At 44.8% G+C, this 18,657-nt stretch overlaps 1 protein-coding gene across 2 annotated transcripts in view; it reads right to left on the reverse strand.

Moving 5' to 3' along the window:
- myom2b (myomesin 2b) overlaps window positions 1–18,657 on the reverse strand; it is a 194,373-nt gene that overhangs the window by 90,517 nt on the left and 85,199 nt on the right. For both annotated transcript variants that reach the window (XM_070884915.1, XM_070884914.1), the window contains exons 15-19: window positions 17,070–17,253; window positions 14,083–14,257; window positions 13,171–13,292; window positions 10,672–10,859; window positions 808–934 (exon numbers count right to left, since the gene is read on the reverse strand). In XM_070884915.1, coding sequence (XP_070741016.1) covers window positions 808–934; window positions 10,672–10,859; window positions 13,171–13,292; window positions 14,083–14,257; window positions 17,070–17,253 — 796 coding nt within the window. The remainder of the gene's footprint in view (window positions 1–807; window positions 935–10,671; window positions 10,860–13,170; window positions 13,293–14,082; window positions 14,258–17,069; window positions 17,254–18,657) is intronic.

Here is an 18,657-nt window from a genome sequence, read left to right on the forward strand (position 1 = left end):
GCATAATCTTAGAATAAGGGGCCGCCCATTTAAAACTAAGATGAGGAGACATTTCTTCTCAGAGGGTTGTGGACCTGTGGAATTTGCTGCCTCAGAGAGCTGTGAAAGCTGGGACATTGAATAAATTTAAGACAGAAATAGACAGTTTCTTGAACGATAAGGGAATAAGGGGTTATGGAGAGCAGACAGGGAAGTGGAGCTGAGTCCATGATCAGATCAGCCATGATCGTATTAAATGGCGGAGCAGGCTCGAGAGGCCGTATGGCCTTCTCCTGTTCCTATTTCTTAAGTTCTTATGTTCTTATGACATCATTGCCGTGCATGCCGAATCCCTTTAAGCCCTGGGCCAACCCCTTTGTGCCCCACGGGGGAAATGAGACATTAAACAGAGGCCTCGTCTGCTCTCTCTAGTGGATGGAAAAGATCCCATGGCACTATTTCGAAGAAGAGCAGAAGAGTTATTCCAGGTGTCCTGGCCAATATTTATCCCTCAATCAACATAACAAAAACAGATTATTTGGCCATTATCACATTGCTGTTTGTGGGACCTTGCTTGTGCGCAAATTGGCTGCCGCGTTTCCTACATTACAACACTGACTACACTCCAAAAGTACTTAATTGGCTGTAAAGCGCTTTGAAACATCCGGTGGTCGTGAATGGTGCTGTATAAATTCAATTCTTTCTTTCTTCATGCTGCCATCAAACTCTTTTGCAAAGCAGGTTACAAAATGAAGGTGGACACCTAGTCGAAATGACTACTTTGTGTTATGAGTGTTAATAATGACATGCCTCTGGAAATTCTCTTACCTGGTTCTGGCATAGTCCATGCTTCACACTTGAAAGCCCGACTGGACTCTGAAGGAACGCCAACACCACCCAGATTCATAGCACTGACTTTAAACTCATAGAAACCACCTTCTTTCAGATTTTCAATCTTTTAAGCAAGAACAAAAGAAAGAATTCATCAACATGGATTGTGGCAGAAAACTTCAAACATCTTAAAACTAATTTTATATTGCAGTATGTGTTGTAATCTTCAAACAAAATCATTTGCCATTAATTTCAATGGGGGTTTTCCCAATTGTCCGTTATAAATTTGGCAGATGACCCACGAAAACTTCGGGGAAACCACGCTGCAGAATTTACAGCTGACAATTGGGAGAACCCTTGCACAAATTTAACCTCATTGTGTTTTACTCCAGGTCTTTCTTTGTTCCTGGTATGCAGAAATAATCTGGAATCGCAGTCACAAATGTAAAGCAGTTACATTTGCGGCCAAGTATAGGGGTCTGTAGACTGAGGGCACAGCACAAACCTTACCGGGTTTGCACCTGGACTGCTCAGTGCGAGTGAATTCAATATGGAGAAATGAAAAATGTTGCATATTGAAAGTAATAATAGGAGGCATGGGTGGGGTGGAACTTGCCAAGATGGAATTCAAGAGCCCTTAAGATGCTAGTTCACTTTTTGCTCACCATGGCTGGGAAATTCCTCAAACCTGCCCACAAGCAGGGTTTCCACTGCACGTCCAGTGAAGTAGCACCTGCAGAGCAGCAAAGGCTCTGAGGAATTTGCCAGCCATGTCCAAACAGAACGAGGAAGCAATAAACAACTTAAATAGTGTGCTCCGTATTCATTACTAAATAAGGTGAGCTGAAGTATTCCGTGGGCATTCAAAGGTGGTACAGTACGCTGATCAGGAGACACCTGCAGTACTACGTACAGTTCTAATCACCTTGACATACGGGGGGGCCATCCAGGCTCTATGCAGAGGAAGCAATAAGGCCGAACCTTGATATAACAGCGAAGAGCAATGAGGAACTAATTGATAAGCTGGTGCTCTTCAGCCTCGGAAAGAAATGTCTCAGCGGGGACCTTATAGAAGCACATGACAGAATAAAGTAAACCCAAGACAATATTTTTACAAGAGGGCACAAGTCCAGGGTTGGGAAAAGCTTAATTTAGGAAAGGCATTGGGAAGTTTTTCTTTACGCAGAGGGTGTCCAATAGCTACATTGTGTAATTGTCAGGAAGAAAAATTGATGCCAAACCGCTGGACTCATTTAGGTGTTGTAACGGGAAATGGTATGTTTGTAATCTGGAAGGATGAGTTAAAATCGGCTGAAGGGCCTTCTTCATCCAAACCCCTCCTGTGATTTAGAATAGGAAAATCCTGCTCTCAACAGCAGAAAGACATTTTTCTAACTTAATAATATTTATAAAAAAGATGAAATCTGCTTATGAAAGCTGTAAGGAATTGATGTGGGGGCTCTCAATGTGAGCTAAAATACTCCTGGTTTTCAGAAGATGCAGAACACAAATGTGCTAATGCATATGTACATAAGAGGGTTGACTTATGAAGATGGGTTGAGTAGGTTGGGCCTATACTCATTGGAGTTCAGAAGAACCAGAGGTGATCTTATCAAAACATATAAGATAATGGAGCTCGACAAGGTGGATGCAGAGAGGATATTTCCACTCATAGGGGAATCTAGAACGAGGGGACATAGTTTCAGAAGAAGGGGCCGCCCATTTAAAACTGAGATGAGGAGGAATTTCTTCTCTCAGAGGGTTGTAAATCTGTAGAATTCTCTGCCCCAGAGAGCTGTGAAGGCTGGGTCATTGAATATATTTAAGGCGGAGATAGACAGATTTTTGAGTGATAAGGGAATAAAGGGTTATGGGGAGCGGGCAGGGAAGTGGAGCTGAGTCCATGATCAGATCAGCCATGATCTTATTAAATGGTGGACCAGGCTCGAGGGGCTAGGTGGCCTACTCCTGCTCCTATTTCTTATGTTCTTATAAGACAGTGAGGATGATTTCCCTGACCTTTGTTCCCAGATATTCCTGGGTACAAAGATTCACATTGCCCAGAATTTCCGAGGCTTCCTCCTCCAACACTTCTCCAAAATGTCCAGCTGGGTGGCTCTGCACTCGCTTGGTTCCATTCTCCGCCAGATCTGGCTGGACCACAAAAAGCCTACTCATATCTGCCAAAACTGTTCACTATTCCAGGATCATTCAGGAATGCAAAGATAAACGCCGGCTTTTATTTTCTACTGCTAACCGTCTTCTTAAACCCCTCTTCCTTGTCTCCTCCAGCCTCACCTCCAATAACAAGGGTGAGAAGCTCATGGACTTCTTTGTCCATAAGATTGAGACCATCCGATTAGCTGTCTCTACCACTTCCCTTCCTTCCCTTAGCCCACCGGGCCAAACTTCCTTTAAGGTTTCCCCCTGCCCTATCCCTGAATTCGCATCTTTCTCCAGTTTCTCTCCGATCTCCCCTCATGACACCTCCACGCTTACCTTGTCCATGAGACCCACTTCCTGCTTCCTCAACCCTATTCCCAGTAAACTGCTGACCACTCAACTTCATTTTCTGCCTCCCATGTTAGCTGACATTGTTAACGGTTCTCTCTCCTCAGGTACTGTCACCCTCTCCTTCAAATCTGCTGTCATCACACCTCTCCTCAAAAAAACAACCCTTGACTCCTCTGTCCTTGCAAACTGTCACCCCATCTCAAAGTTCCCTTTCCTCTCCAAAGTCCTTGAACGTGTTGTCGCCTCCCAAATCCATGCACATCTTTCCCGAAACTCCATGTTTGAATCCTTCCAATCCGGTTTCTGCCTCTGCCACATTTGACCCTGTCATATTTGACCCTGAAATGAGCTTCTGACCACATATCCACAGCATAACTAAGACCGCCTATTTCCACCTCCATAACATTTCCCATCTCTGCCCTTGGCTCAACTCATCTGCTGCTGAAACCCTCATCCATGCTTTTGTTACCTCTAGACTTGACTATTCCAACGCACTCCTGGCTGGCCTCCCACATTCTACCCTGCGTAAACTTGAGGTCATCCAAAACTCAGCAGCCCGTGTCCTACTCCGCACCAACTCCCGCTCACCCATCATCCTTGTGCTCGCTGACCTACATTGGCACCCAATTAAGCAATGCCTCGATTTCAAAATTCTCAACCTTGTTTTCAAATCCCTCCATGGCCTCGCCCCTCCCTATCTCTGTAATCTCCTCCAGCCCTACAACCCTCCTAGACATCTGCGCTCCTCAAACTCTACCCTCTTGAGCATCCCTGATTATAATCAGACAACCATTGGCCAGGCGGAACCTTACCTTCAGCTGCCTAGGCCCAAAGCTCTGGAGCTCTCTGCCTAAACCTCTCCGCCTCGCTACTTCTCTTTCCTCCTTTAAGATGCTCCTTAAAACCTACCTCTTTGACCAAGCTTTTGGTCATCTGCCCTCATCTCTTATGCGAATCAGTGTCAATTTTTTGTTTTATAAAGCTCCTGTGAAGCGCTTTGGGATGTTTTACTACATTCAAGGCTCTATAAAAATACAAGTTGTTGTAATAAGGTAGAGCAGGGCCTGCCTGTGTCTGAACTAGACACAGTCTCTAACAATATCTGACACTCAATTTCCTCTTCTCTCATTGGTTGGGCACCAATTTTCAGGGACATCTGAAGAAGGCAGTGTTGGACATTCTGCCAATGACCCCTCTTTTATCAGGGATTCTGAAGGGGTCAGAACTTGATGGACAATATTTTCTTCAGTCTACAGTTCATTTTCAGGCCGGGAGGCCTTTGACTGTTGTTCTCCAACAGCAGCCAGAAGAAGCCTGCAGCAGTGCTCTGCTTTCTGCTCCTCAATGCCAGTGCAAAACCTTGCCACCGCAATGATAATGAGCCGGCTCATAACATTCAGGTGAACCTGTGCCTGGGCAGTTGTAGCATATGCCTGTCCAGTGTCCAGACAGAGAGGGGCCAGGAAAATCAGTTTCATTGTATCTCTTCAAAATGCACTGTACGACATATTTAACAGACCTTTCAACTGATCTGCAGTGTTAAATGATTTAAAAGTAAGGTTACTGTAGTGTCTCTGCACCTTGTTACAAACTCACACGAGGCATGTATATATCAGTCACGGTCACTCTGTGACCTTCACTTTATTCCCAGGACCAAGGACTGCTGACCCAGGGTGGGACCTCCCCTTTTATACCTGGAAACCCAGGTGAGGAGTGTCTCCCGCAAGCTCACCCCCTGTGGTCAGGGTGTGCATTTCAAGGGTACAGGTACAGTGTACATGAGTTACAGTTACATAACTATTGTCATTGCAAGATGGTGAAACACATGACATCACCTCCCCCCTGGAGCGCCGCAATTGTGGCTCTGGTGGCTGAGCCTCAGCACGCGTCTCTGTCACTTGAGGTGATTCCGGCCTGTACGGGCTGGCCGCCGGGACTGTGCATGCTGAGGACTGTCTTTATTGCTCGTGCGCTGGCAGTGGTGTGGGTGCTATCTCATCATGCTTTTCTTCCGGTTCCTCCGTGTCTATGCTGAACCTTGTCTTTACTTGGTCCAAGTGTTTGCGGCATATCTGCCCATTGTTTAGTCTGACCACCATGATCCTGTTTCCTTCTTTGCCAATTACGGTGCCCTCAAGCCATTTGGGTCCCTAAGCATGGTTAAGAACAAATACCGGGTCATCTATTTCTATACACCTCCCCCTTGAGCCTCGAGCATGGAGCTCGGTTTGGGACTGGCGCTTGCCCTCAACAATGTCTGCCAGGGCTGGGTGAATGAGGGACAGCCGCGTCTTGAGCGTGCATTTCGTGAGGAGTTCCGCTGGCGGGACTCCCGTGAGCGAGTGCGGCCGGGACCTGCAGGCCAGCAGGAGGCGCGATAGGCGGTACTGAAGGGAGGGTCCTTGGATGCGTAGCATGCCCTGCTTTATGACTTGAACCGCCCGTTCCGCCTGGCCATTGGAAGCCGGCTTGAACGGCGCTGTCTGGACGTGCTTGATCCCGACATAAACTCCTGGAATTCATGGCTGGTAAAACACGGGCCATTGTCGCTGACCAGGATGTCCGGCAAGCCGTGGGTCGTGAAAACCGTATACAGACTCTCCACAGTGATGGATGTCGTGCACGAGTTCAATATGATGCATTCGATCCACTTCGAGTATGCATCGACAACGATCAGGAACATTTTCCCCATGAACAGGCCCGCACAGTCTACATGAATATGTGACCATGGCCTGGTGGGTCAGGGCCACGGGCTGAGTGGAGCCTCCCTGGGGACATTGTCCAGCTGGGCACACGTCGTGCACCTGCGAACCCAGTGTTCCAGGTCTGAGTCAATCCCCGCCCACCATACATGTGACCGGGCAATGGCCTTCATTAACACGATGCCAGGGTGCTCGCTGTGGAGTTCCCTGATGAACGCTTCCCTTCCTTTCTGGAGCATGACTACCCAGCTGCCCCATAACAGGCAGTCAGCTTGGATGGAGAGTTCATCCATCCGTCTCTGAAACGGCCTGACTTCCTCAGGGCACGCCCTGTGTGCGGGCACCCAGTCCCCAGTCAGGACACATTTCTTTATCATGGATAGGAGGGGGTCCCTGTTGGTCCAGAGTTTGATCTGTCGGGCTGTGATGGATGAGCCCGCAGTGTCTAAAGCCTCACTGCCATGACCACCTTGGCGCTCTCTCCGACGCCCCCTCGGAGGTGGCCAGTGGGAGCCTGCTGAGTGCGTCAGCGCAATTTTCGGTGCCTGGCCGGTGCCATATGGTGTAGTCATACGCAGCCAGCGTGAGGGCCCATCGCTGTATGTGAGCTGACGCGTTAGCATCGACAGCCTTGCTGTCGGACAACAGGGATGTTAACGGATTGTGGTCCGTCTCTAGCTTGAGCCGTCTACCGAAAAGGTAGTGGTGTATTTTCTTCACACTGTACACACACGCGAGTGCCTCCTTCTCGACCATGCCGTATCCACGCTCTGCCTGGGAGAGCGACCTGGAGGCGTAAGCCACTGGTTGGAGTCAGCTGTCATCATTACCCTGCTGCAACACACACCAACACCGTAGGATGACGCATCGCATGTTAAAACCAGTTTTTTACAGGGGTCATACAAAGTCAACAGTTTGTTGGAACACAGCAGGTTCCTTGCCTTATTGAAAGCCCGTTCTTGACAATCCCCCCAAAACCATTCACAACCTTTACGGAGGAGCATGTGTAACGGCTCCAAAAATGTGCTTAAGTTCGGCAGAAAGTTCCCAAAATAGTTCAAAAGTCCCAGGAATGATCGCAACTCCGACGTATTGCCGGGACTGGGCGCCCGGCGAATCACCTCAGTGTTTGATTCAGTGGGCCGGATCCCGTCTGCAGCAACCCTCCTGCCCAGGAACTTGACCACTGGGGCCAAAAACACGCACTTGGCCTTTTTCAGCCGCAAGCCTACCCGATCCAATCGGCGTAGCACCTCCTCCAGGTTGCGGAGGTGTTCCTCAGTGTCTTGACCCGTTATAAGGATGTCATCTTGGAATATAACCATTCCAGAGATGGACTTGAGCAAGCTTTCCATGTTTCACTGAAAGATAGCTGCTGCCGAACGAATACCAAACGGGCACCTGTTGTAGACAAATAATCCCTTGTGCGTCGTGATGGTGGTCAGAAGCTTGGATTCTTCAGCCAGTTCCTGAGTCATGTAGGCCGAAGTGAGGTCCAGCTTCGTGAACAGCTTTCCACCTGCCAGCGTGGCAAAGAGGTCCTTCGCTCTCGGAAGCGGGTATTGGTCTTGCAGCGACACTCGGTTGATGGTGGCTTTGTAGTCACCACAAATCATAACCGAACCATCTGCTTTGAGGACGTGAATGATGGGACTTGCCCAGTCGCCGAATTCAACGGGCGAAATTATGCCCTCTCTGAGCAACCTGTCCAGTTCACTTTCAATTTTCTCACGCATCACTTACGACATCGCTCTGGCTTTGTGGTGCACTGGTCTGGCGTCCGGAGTGATGCGTATCACTAGTTTAGTGCCCTTGAACGTTCCGACACTGGGTTGAAAGAGTGACTCGAATTTTTGCAATACCTGCGAGCATGAACTTCGCTCCATGCAGGAAATGGCACATCCCCTCATTTCCAATTCATCTCAGCTAGCCAACTCCTCCCCAAAAGCGCGGGACCATTTCCCGGAACAATCCAGAGTGGCAGCCGATTCTGTAATCCATTATGCATAACCACCAAGTTTACACTGCCCAGCACTGGGATGATCTCTTTGGTGTACGTACATAGCTGCATCTCAATGTGTTCCAGTTTGGGCCTGCTAGTTCTCTGTGGGCATAGTCTCTCAAATTGTTGGCCACTCATGAGTGACTGGTTAGCTCCCGTATCCATCTCCATCGCCATTCAGTAAGACTTTCACCATCATGGGTGGCGTTTTAATGTATGAGCTGTGGACGTCAGCCACTGACATTACAAATCCTACAGGTATAAAGCTGGAACCTGCAGCTTTTGGCAGTGTGTCTACCCCCACATCTCCAGCATGAGCTGCGATTGCTGTTAACAAAAGGACTATTCCCAGGCATTCCTCCCTGATGGCCCGTTTGGCTGTTTCTAAGCACTCTGATGGGGGGTGTTAATGGTCCCATCACGGAATGCATTGTTCCTCGTGATGGCGTGAATCCCCTTTCCATTGTCCCTGTTGCGGGCCTACCCTGGAGCTTGTTGCTGCCTGGGCAGTGTCGAATTGCCCTTGCCTGCCTGTGGGATTCTGTATCACTTTTACAACATTAACTTCCTGGTTCATCGCAACGTTAAAACCAGGGCTGCGTGCGTAAATTAGCTTGGTCTCCTCTTCCCCTGCCATAAAGGTCTGAGCTATCAACGCCGCCCCTTCTAAAGTCAGGTCCTTGGTCTTTATGAGCTTCCTGAAAATGCCGGCATGATTAATGCCCTCGATGAAAAAGTCCCTTACCATCTCCCCCCTGCAGGCATCGGAGAACTTACAGAGACTGGCCAAATGCCGCAGTTCCGCCACGAAGTCCGAGACATTTTGACCCTCCCGATGCCGGTGAGAGTAGAACCGGTGCCAGGCCATGTGTACGCTACTTGCCGGCTTGAGATGCTCACTGATCAGCTGGTTGAGCTCTTCGAAGGGCTTTTGGAGTGCGAGCAGGTCTTTCATCAGTGCATACGTCTGTGGACCACAGCTGGTCAGTAGATGCGCCCTCCGCTTGTCAGCCGCTGTCTCTTCCAGCCAGTCCTTTGTGACAAAGCTCTGCTGGAGTCTTTCCACAAAGTCGTCCCAGTCCTCACCCACACAGTAGCATTCCTCTGTACCACCGGTGGCCATCCTCGTGGTTCGGTGATTCCCGTTTCTCGTCACCATATGTAGTGTCTCTGCACCTTGTAACAAACTCACACGAAGCATGTATATATCAGCCACGGTCACTCTGTGACCTTCACTTTATTCCCAGGACCAGGGAGTGCTGACCCTGGGTGGGACTTCCCCTTTTATACCTGGAAACCCAGGTGAGGAGTGACTCCCGCAAGCTCACCCCCTGTGGTCAGGGTGTGCATTTCAGGGGTGCATGTACAGTGTACATGAGTTGCAATGACAATAGTTATGTAACTGTAAGATGGTGAAATACATGACAGTTACTGAATTACCTTATCCTTTGTCATTGTTTATAGTGTGGGATATAAGTAGCCCTACATACAGGAAGGCCAAAATGAGACAATCCCTTTACCATATATGGAGGAACTGTAACCTTACAGGGGCTAAAATTCAACTGTGGCGGGGACACAAAACGGGTGACAATGGATCCGCTATACAACCCGCCCGATATCCTTTCCAATTACTTCACCAAAAAGAAAAATCCAGTTGAGTGAGTGTATAATGGGCGGCCAATCCACTACTAACCAGTTTGCGCTTTACAAAAGTTGATTTTGAGCCCCATTGGACAATAAATACTAATGGTGGGCGGCTCACCAACACCTTCTCAAGCGCAATTAGGGATGGGGAATAAATGCTTGTCTTGCCAGTGATGCCTAGATAACTTGAATGAATTAAAAAAAACTTGTGCTCCTTCAGTGGAAAGACTCGTACAAGTGAGTCACTGATGTTTTAACAGTGACATTCATTCTTTTCTGCAGAAACACTGAGATCTCATTGGTGAATAAGTCATTAGACAGAATTTCAACCCTCCGTAGAAAGCATTAAGTGATTTGAAAAGGACAAGTAGTAGTAGAGAAATCCAACACTACACAGGGCGTTATAAATTTAAAAGCTATATATATATCAAATACAATATTATTGCTCCATGATAAAGAGTTGCTCACATTGTTCTGTCATGCTGAGGACTGCAAGTACTTGCTTCATGTTATCAGACACAAGTTAAGAGAACGTGCAAAATATCATGGTGACTGCCTGAGCATCACTTGGGAGGAATGCAGAAAGGAGAGTTAGGCAGGGAGGATCGTACACCTGTAATGGAGCTGCTCAATTTTCATTCCATTCATTTAAAATGACAGGAAAACCAGACACTCTCCGTTACAGGTGTATAATGTCTCCTGCGCAAATTTTCTCCTTGCATTCTGCCCAGTTAATGCTTAATGCCCAGGCAAGATGTTGCTGATAATACAATTTTGTCATGTCTTAAATATCAGAGATGTACACTTTAACATATAGAAATAATACATCCTCAGCGCCAAACGCATACTTTTCAAAAGTTCTATTCTCTGTGATTTACCAACAGATTAGGAGATATTTGGCATTTTGCATTTGGTGACTGGCTCATGGAAACAAAGAAAAGCTCTTCAGATTTGTGAGAAATTGTTCCCCTTCATATAAATATTGAATATGACACTAACTTTGTAAACTGTTCCAGTGATTGCTTTAATGTTGCTTTCATGCCAATGCAGGTCAGTAACTTCACGATGATCCATGTAGTATCCAATGACATCTGAGCCACCGGTGAATCTTGGTAACTTCCAGCCCAGGGTCATAGAGTCATTTGTGCAGTTAAGAAGAGTTATACCATAAGGTGATGATGGGCCAGCTATGGGGAGATAAAGATTGAGGATGTAATTCCTGACTCCAGAATCAGGAGGTACCACCCAATAAGTCCCCATGACTTTAAGAAAATGATCAGCCTTTCCTTGGCTTAATTTATTATATAATAGACTAATTAAAATAAAGAACAATTACTTGATTTTTGAATATGCCATACATACTTGATACATAGAGACTTCATACATGTAATCTTGAATAACTTACATTAGATTTTTAGGGTATTGTTATACGACTGGTAATGTTATTTTAGAGTGATACGGAATTGACGGACTCAAGTTACACTATTGGCTCTACATTACCATCTAGTCTGCTCTCAAGTGTCCAAATATCCTTTAAATTTTAATGTTAGGAGGTTGGTCTCTGCTCGTATTAAAAAGGTTAACTTTGCAGCCAAAGCAGTGAGGGGTCTCCACCTTTTGGGGGAGTTTTCAAACTGCTTCCTAAAACACGAAGCACCATGAGCTTGGCAGCTTTGCACTCGAGTTTTGTGTCGATGCAAAACCAATCAGTGCCAATATACGGTATAACTGGCATCTATGGGGCATTAAATAACGACTTTAATTAATAACTCTTACACAAAAATTGCTGGATCTGAGCTCAATCATGACCGATTGTGATAATTAAAAATAAATAATTTTACAATTAGAGCACTGGTGCTGTAAGTTTAATAGGGAGTGAGTATTAAACTGTGCTCATGTACTGGCACCACAGTGAGAATGTTAATATGTGGATCCATTAAAGAAACAAAATGATGCTTTATGGTATTGTTAGCCAAAAATAAAATGTGACTGATTGCTTCTCACATGCTCCAGTACCTACCATGAGGAATACCCCCTCCTAAAATGGTCACATAAAGAAAGTCATTTAGATACAACTCAGAACTAACTTCCATACTATTAAAAAATTATTCTATAATGATAAAAATTATTTTTGGCAATAATAGCAGACATTTGCTTAACATATTCATACAACAATTTTAATGAAGGCGTTAATCCACTTAAGTTAATACCTCCATTAAAATAACTGACAGAAGAATGACATATGAATACTCTAAGCTTTCAACCATTATCCCCTACGGTAATTTCTACTCTGTACCATCTATATTTTGAATAATCTTCAGATATAAATCACAGAAGTTGACAAGACAATTTCTCCGATTTATATCTGAAGATCATTCAAAATGGAGTGAGGCATTAATTAATACTTCTGTGAAATTAAAGGACTGGCTTTTAATTTGACAGATGTAAAGGTTGGTCAGTTTTACCAGAATATTCAAATGCCAAAAAATATCTGGATAACACTAATCTGTAATTTGGGAAAAAGAGAGTTTAAGAAAAAAAAATACACAAAATGAAAGGCCACTTCTATCTCTTGTACCCACACTCCACGTTGCCAACTCTCTCTTCAAATGTTTTTATTACTTCCCATAGAACTTTACTGATTCCTCCTCAATATGGAAACTACCCTTCAAAGGATGGCAGTGCTTCCCCTCCCAGCACCATGTGTCTCAACCTGCAGAGACACGGATCCTAAAAGTCAAGAACAAATATCCCAGATCAAGTGTAGATCGTGAATATTCAAATAACCTGTTGATAAATTATACTGTTATTTCTGAAATTGTTATGTTTTCCACAAATACAAATTATGGGGACATTGGTTTTATGTTATTTAATGTGTTTTTCATGTTTCCCAATGGGATGGGACAAAGCTTAAAACTTAAACTATGTACAAAGCTGTTAACATCTCTAACGAAGAAGTGCGAGAAAACAAATGCTTTACTGACTTCTCTTCCCAAGACTGTTGTTTCACTTTCTGTCCTGTCCTACAGTAGCAGGGTCATTGCGACCCAACTGTACCTTCATATTATTGGTACTAAAATATATAAATGTTTGTATTTCAGACATCCATAACCAGAAATTGTGAAGTTAACATTTTTCCTGCACACTCCAATGTTTTTAAATCAGAAAATCCATCAGGAAATCATAGAATAGTACAGCACAAAAGGAGGCCATTCGGCCCATCGAGTCTGCGCCAGCTCTTTCAAAGAGCAATCCAGTTAGTCCCATTCCTCTGCTCTTTCCTCATATCCCTGTCATTTTTTTCTCCTTCAAATATTTATCCAATTCCCTTTTGAAAGCTACTACTGAATCTGTATCCGTATCCACTGCCTTATCAAGCAGTGTATTCCAATCGATTAATCTATCTTTATTTGCTTCAGTAACGGTTTCTAACCTCATGCTTTGTATTTCCCCTATTGAAATGTAAAAACTGTTTGAGAGCCAGGAATGGGTACTCACTAAGAGCTGCTTGGACAATAATCGAATCCGATTCTTCGGACATCTCACTCATTCCCACAGCATTGACTGCCTTCACACGGAAGATGTACTTGAGCCCAGTCTTTAGACCATGAACAACAAATCTAATGGGGAAAAACAAAGAAAAAGTAATATTGTTTTGAAGCAATTCTTCAGTTAAGACAAATACATTCACATCCTTCCACAAGTCTGTCAGTAAGAATGTAATTTTGAAGGTGGTATATTCAGTTATCACGGGGATAAAATCTAAACTCGGAAATACTTGCTGGATGTTAAATCTCCCCTCTTCCGCCATTCGTTGCTAATCAAGCTTTTTTGTTTGTTTACATTTATTGAACTTTAAAAATAGAAGTAGCACTCTGAATCTAAAGGCCCAATAACCCGCAGGCCACGACCCCACACCCAGATCACGTCCACTAGTGCCACTCTGCCAGAGTTTGCAGGAAAGCAACCTATGGAGTGCCCTTTCAGAATTCACAGGAAGAAATTGGTACCTTATCTTTGTGGGTTTAGGCTGCGTCCCGGACATGGATCCCCTGATTGGGCCCACTTGCAACCTTTTAAAAGTCAATGTGTGTCATCTATCTCTGAGTTGGTCTGCAATATTATGACAGGTCCTTTTTGAACCAGGGAAGCGGGGAGACCCAGTATAGAGGATCTCCAACCCCAGCTCTGCCTCCATGTCAGTGATTTTATAAAGGGCAGGCACAGGTTCCAGCATAAACCCACTGAACCACTCAGTCAACCTATTTAATATTATCTTTAAGAGGAAATCTTATGTACTGCAACAGACAAAATGGACTGTTGATTTAGTGAAATGCAATGGATTCTAACTTAAAACAAAATGCTATTTTTAATTCATACAAATTGAAGGCAAGGAATTGCAAGAATGACCTTGTGTATTTTACAGGCTTATGATTGCATGGCTGCCAGTCATTGGTTCCCACCAGGCAGGAATCGATATAGTAGCCCATCAGTTCACTGGCATTTTTTGAAGCCAACCAATGCACAACAACTGAATGCTTTGTGTTTCTTGCACAGCGAACAGCACTAGGTGGAGATGGAATCGCTGAAAAAGGTAAGAATAATCACAACTTTTAAAAAAATCACAATGTAACAGGGACCTTTAAAGAGTGCAAGGTTTGACTAGAGGAATATTTTACAAGTGTTCAGCTCCATTCATAACTCCTCTGATAATGAAGCAGCCCATGCCAGACTAAAATGCCCAAGTTTGGGCTGCCAAATGGCAGGTAACATTCATACCACATAAAGTCAGAAATGACCATCTCAATCAAGAGAAAGCCCAAATATTTCCCTCCAATGGCATCACCATTGTCAAGTTACCCACCATCAACATCTTGCAGGTCACTATGACCAGAAGCCTAACTGGACCAGCCATATCCACACCATGGCTCCCAAGAGTAGGATGGAGGCATGGTACTATGACAAGTGGCTCCACCTTCTGATTCTCCCTGAAGCCTCTCCTCCACTTACAAGGTTCAAGTCAGGAGCATGATGGAATACTCTCCACTCACCTTGAGGGTTGCAAACGTTCAGCACCATCCAAGGCAGAGAGTACACTTTGATTGGTATCCCTGCCACTGGACTCAATACCAATCCCCTCCACCACTGGTGTGCTGTGGTTGCAGTGTGTACAATCTACAGGATACACTGCAACTCCTACCATCAATGATAAGAGCAGCAATGTTGTGGGGACACCATCACGCACCATCCTGACTTGGAGATATAGTGGGCCAAAATTTGCTTTATAAAGCTGCCTGTTAGCACCAATGCTAGGTGGCTCACGGACGGCAAAGGCCTAACTTCGACGGTAAGTGGCGTCGACGCCTCATCCTATATTCAGTCGGCTCTTTGGCAGAGATGCCAAGAGGCAACGCTGCGCCGGCTAACACCATCCGCGGGGTGACGTCATCCAGCGTACAATACCGCTTTGACGCCTCTGTCGCGACATTTGCTTTGTACGGCTACCGTAACAGGAGGCAGCCGTACAGCCTGAAAAATGTCATCGTAAAAGAGCAGACCTCGGGTGGAATCGCCCAGAAAGAAAGGTAAGTTTTTCTATTTATTTATTTCTGCATGTTTTCATTAGTTTGAAGAGTGGGGAAGTGTGTGTGTGGAACGGAGAAGCTTTAGTTCTTTTTTATTAACCGTTTTTTTTCTAGCATGCAGGCAGCCTACCGTCGGGGAAATTCAGCAGCCCTCCTGAGCTGCTGCCGGAGGATGAGTGTGCAACGTCACTTTTTAATGCTGCTCTCTCATCTTTGGGCATGAAAACTGAATTTAGGACTTTGAGGCTGTGCCTAATACCCAGCGTTAAAATCAGTACTCAGGTGGTGATACCGCCTCAAAAATGGCCATAATGAATTTCGACCCCATATTGCTGCCCCTTCATCATTACCAGGTCAATATCCCAGAATTTACTATCTAACATCATCATGGGAGCATCAACACCACAGGTGCTGCAGTGGTTCAAGGAGAAAGCCCACCAACATCTGCACAGGACAATGAGGGGTGGGAAAGTGGCTTTGCCAGTGACACCCACATCCCAAGAACAAATTTTTAAAAACTAGAAAAAAAATTAAAGTTCCTTTGGTCTTAAAGATGTAATAAAAAAGTGACATCTGACACGCCAATGGTTTAACTGGTAAGTGCAATAACCATCGAGTTACAAAGGCAAAAAGGCCAGCCGAGTATTGGATTTAATCCCTGGACTGTATCGAGATAGCTGATCTCAGCTGGAGCAGGAGTTTGGACATTTCAATTAGTGGCATTGCCCCTGAGTGAGGGAAGGGAAAGGGAAATATATCAGCCAGTTTTCTCATTTCTAATCACTATGCAGTGTCTCCTCCTGGAAGGTGCGTGGGCATGGATGAGGCAGGAGGGCAAGACTAGGCTTGGCTGTGATGCTGCATACAATCAAAAATGTCATTGTTGAAGCTCACATATAAAGGATGGCCACTTGAGGAAGGTAAATCTCTCCAAATGCCATCATAGAATTGGATCACAAAACTGTTTCAACTAATTTTCTTGGATTAAACAACTGTAACAATAAATGTTGAAATACATTATTTTTCTCAGTTGAAAACATGCTACCAGTTTCAGGACAAGTATCTTCACGCAAGAGGCTGAGCACTGTTGTAACTTTGCCATTCATGAGCAAACTGGGTCAGACTCAGATGTGGCGCTATCGATAACATTGCACTGTTTTCCAGATATAGCCTCCATTTATTGAACGATCATAAATTACAGTAGCTGCATTAAACCATGGTATTTACACTGGGTGGTCGAGTAACAAAAGATCTCCCAAACCAGCTGCTTATTTTCTTTGAAAAACTGGAGGATTTGAAGTTTTCATTAATGAAGGATTTGATGGTTGATGCAAGCAAATCTTTCTAGATGGCCTATCAGGGACACTGATTAAAAATTAGGATTAAGAAAGGAAATTATTCAGAACTCGAGGAATAACAGTTATGGAGTAATAAGTTACCAAGGAATACTATTGAATCTGAAGAATAATTGGGTTGAGGAGACAATTGAATGAATTCCTGAAGAGAACAGGGATTGAAGAATATGGTCCAAAGATGGTCAAAAAGGGACTGTTGATATTCATTATAATTACAGTTTGCTTTAATATAGGCTATTGTCAATCATTGTTAGACTCTGCATGACCACACAGTTATTTCATAATGTCACAACAACACCATCTTGGTAATGAATCTTTACAGTTCAACTTTAGTGGTCTAGTAGAGCGCAGTGATCACATTACACTTATTCTTCAGGATGTATATGAAGAGAAAAGCATGCGTTTGTAATACTAATTCTACAATTAAAAAGTACTCTACATTGAACAAAAATATTACCAATGCGTTCCTGAACTACAACCGGTCCGGTGGACACTGATGGTTGGCTCATGCCAAACTTGTTAACCGCATAAACACGGAATTCGTAGGATTTTCCTTCAGCCAAGTCAAATATAGCGAAACGTGGGGATCTTGCAGCAATCTCCAGGTTGACCCTCTGCCAGCTGGTGCTGCCAGCCATGGTCTGAAAGAGAAAAGAGAACTTTATGACAGAAACTCTGGTTAATCATTTGCAGGCTTGGGCGGGATATAAGAACATAAGAACATAAGAATTAGGAACAGGAGTAGGCCATCTAGCCCCTCAAGCCTACTCCGCCATTCAATAAGATCATGGCTGATCTGGTCGTGGACTCAGCTCCACTTACCTGCCCTCTCCCCGAAACCCTTAATTCCCTTATTGCTTAAAAATCTATCTATCTTTGACTTGAAAACATTCAATGAGCCAGCCTCAACTGCTTCCTTGGGCAGAGAATTCCACAGATTCACAACCCTCTGGGAGAAGAAATTCTTTCTCAACTCGGTTTTAAATTGGCTCCTCCGTATTTTCAGGCTGTGCCCCCTAGTTCTAGTCTCCCCCACCAATGGAAACAACCTGTCTGCCTCTATCTTGTCTATCCCTTTCATGATTTTAAATGTTTCTATAAGATCACCCCTCATCCTTCTGAACTCCAACGAGTAAAGACCCAGTCTACTCAATCTATCATCATAAGTTAACCCCCTCATTTCTCGAATCAGCCTAGTGAATCGTCTCTGTACCCCTTCCAAAGCTAGTATATCCTTCCTTAAGTAAGGAGACCAAAACTGCATGCAGTACTCCAGGTGCGGCCTTACCAATACCTTATACAGTTGCAGCAACACCTCCCTGCTTTTGTACTCCATCCCTTTCGCAATGAAGGCCAACATTCCATTTGCCTTCCTGATTACCTGCTGCACCTGCAAACTAACCTTTTGGGATTCATGCACAAGGGCCCCCAGGTCCCTCTGCACCACAGCATGTTGTAATTTCTCCCCATTCAAATAATATTCCCTTTTACTGTTTTTTTCCCCAAGGTGGATGACTTCACACTTTCCGACATTGTATTCCATCTGCCAAACCTTAGCCCATTCGCTTAACCTATTCAAATCTCCTTGCAGCCTCTCTGAGTCCTCTACACAACCCGCTTTCCCACTAATCTTAGTGTCATCTGCAAATTTTGTTGCACTACACTCTGTCCCCTCCTCTAGGTCATCTATGTATATTGTAAACAGTTGTGGTCCCAGCACTGATCCCTGTGGCACACCACTAACCACTGATTTCCAACCGGAAAAGGACCCATTTATCCCGACTCTCTGCTTTCTGTTCGCCAGCCAATTCTCTATCCATGCTAATACATTTCCTCTGACTCCGCGTACCTTTATCTTCTGCAGTAACCTTTTGTGTGGCACCTTATCGAATGACTTTTGGAAATCTAAATACACCACATCCATCAGTACACCTCTATCCACCATGCTCGTTATATCCTCAAAGAATTCCAGTAAGTTAGTTAAACATGATTTCCCTTTCATGAATCCATGCTGCGTCTGCTTGATTGCACTATTCCTATCCAGA

Source organism: Pristiophorus japonicus, chromosome 7 (genome assembly GCF_044704955.1).
Source record: "Pristiophorus japonicus isolate sPriJap1 chromosome 7, sPriJap1.hap1, whole genome shotgun sequence".
NCBI lineage: Eukaryota > Metazoa > Chordata > Chondrichthyes > Pristiophoridae > Pristiophorus > Pristiophorus japonicus.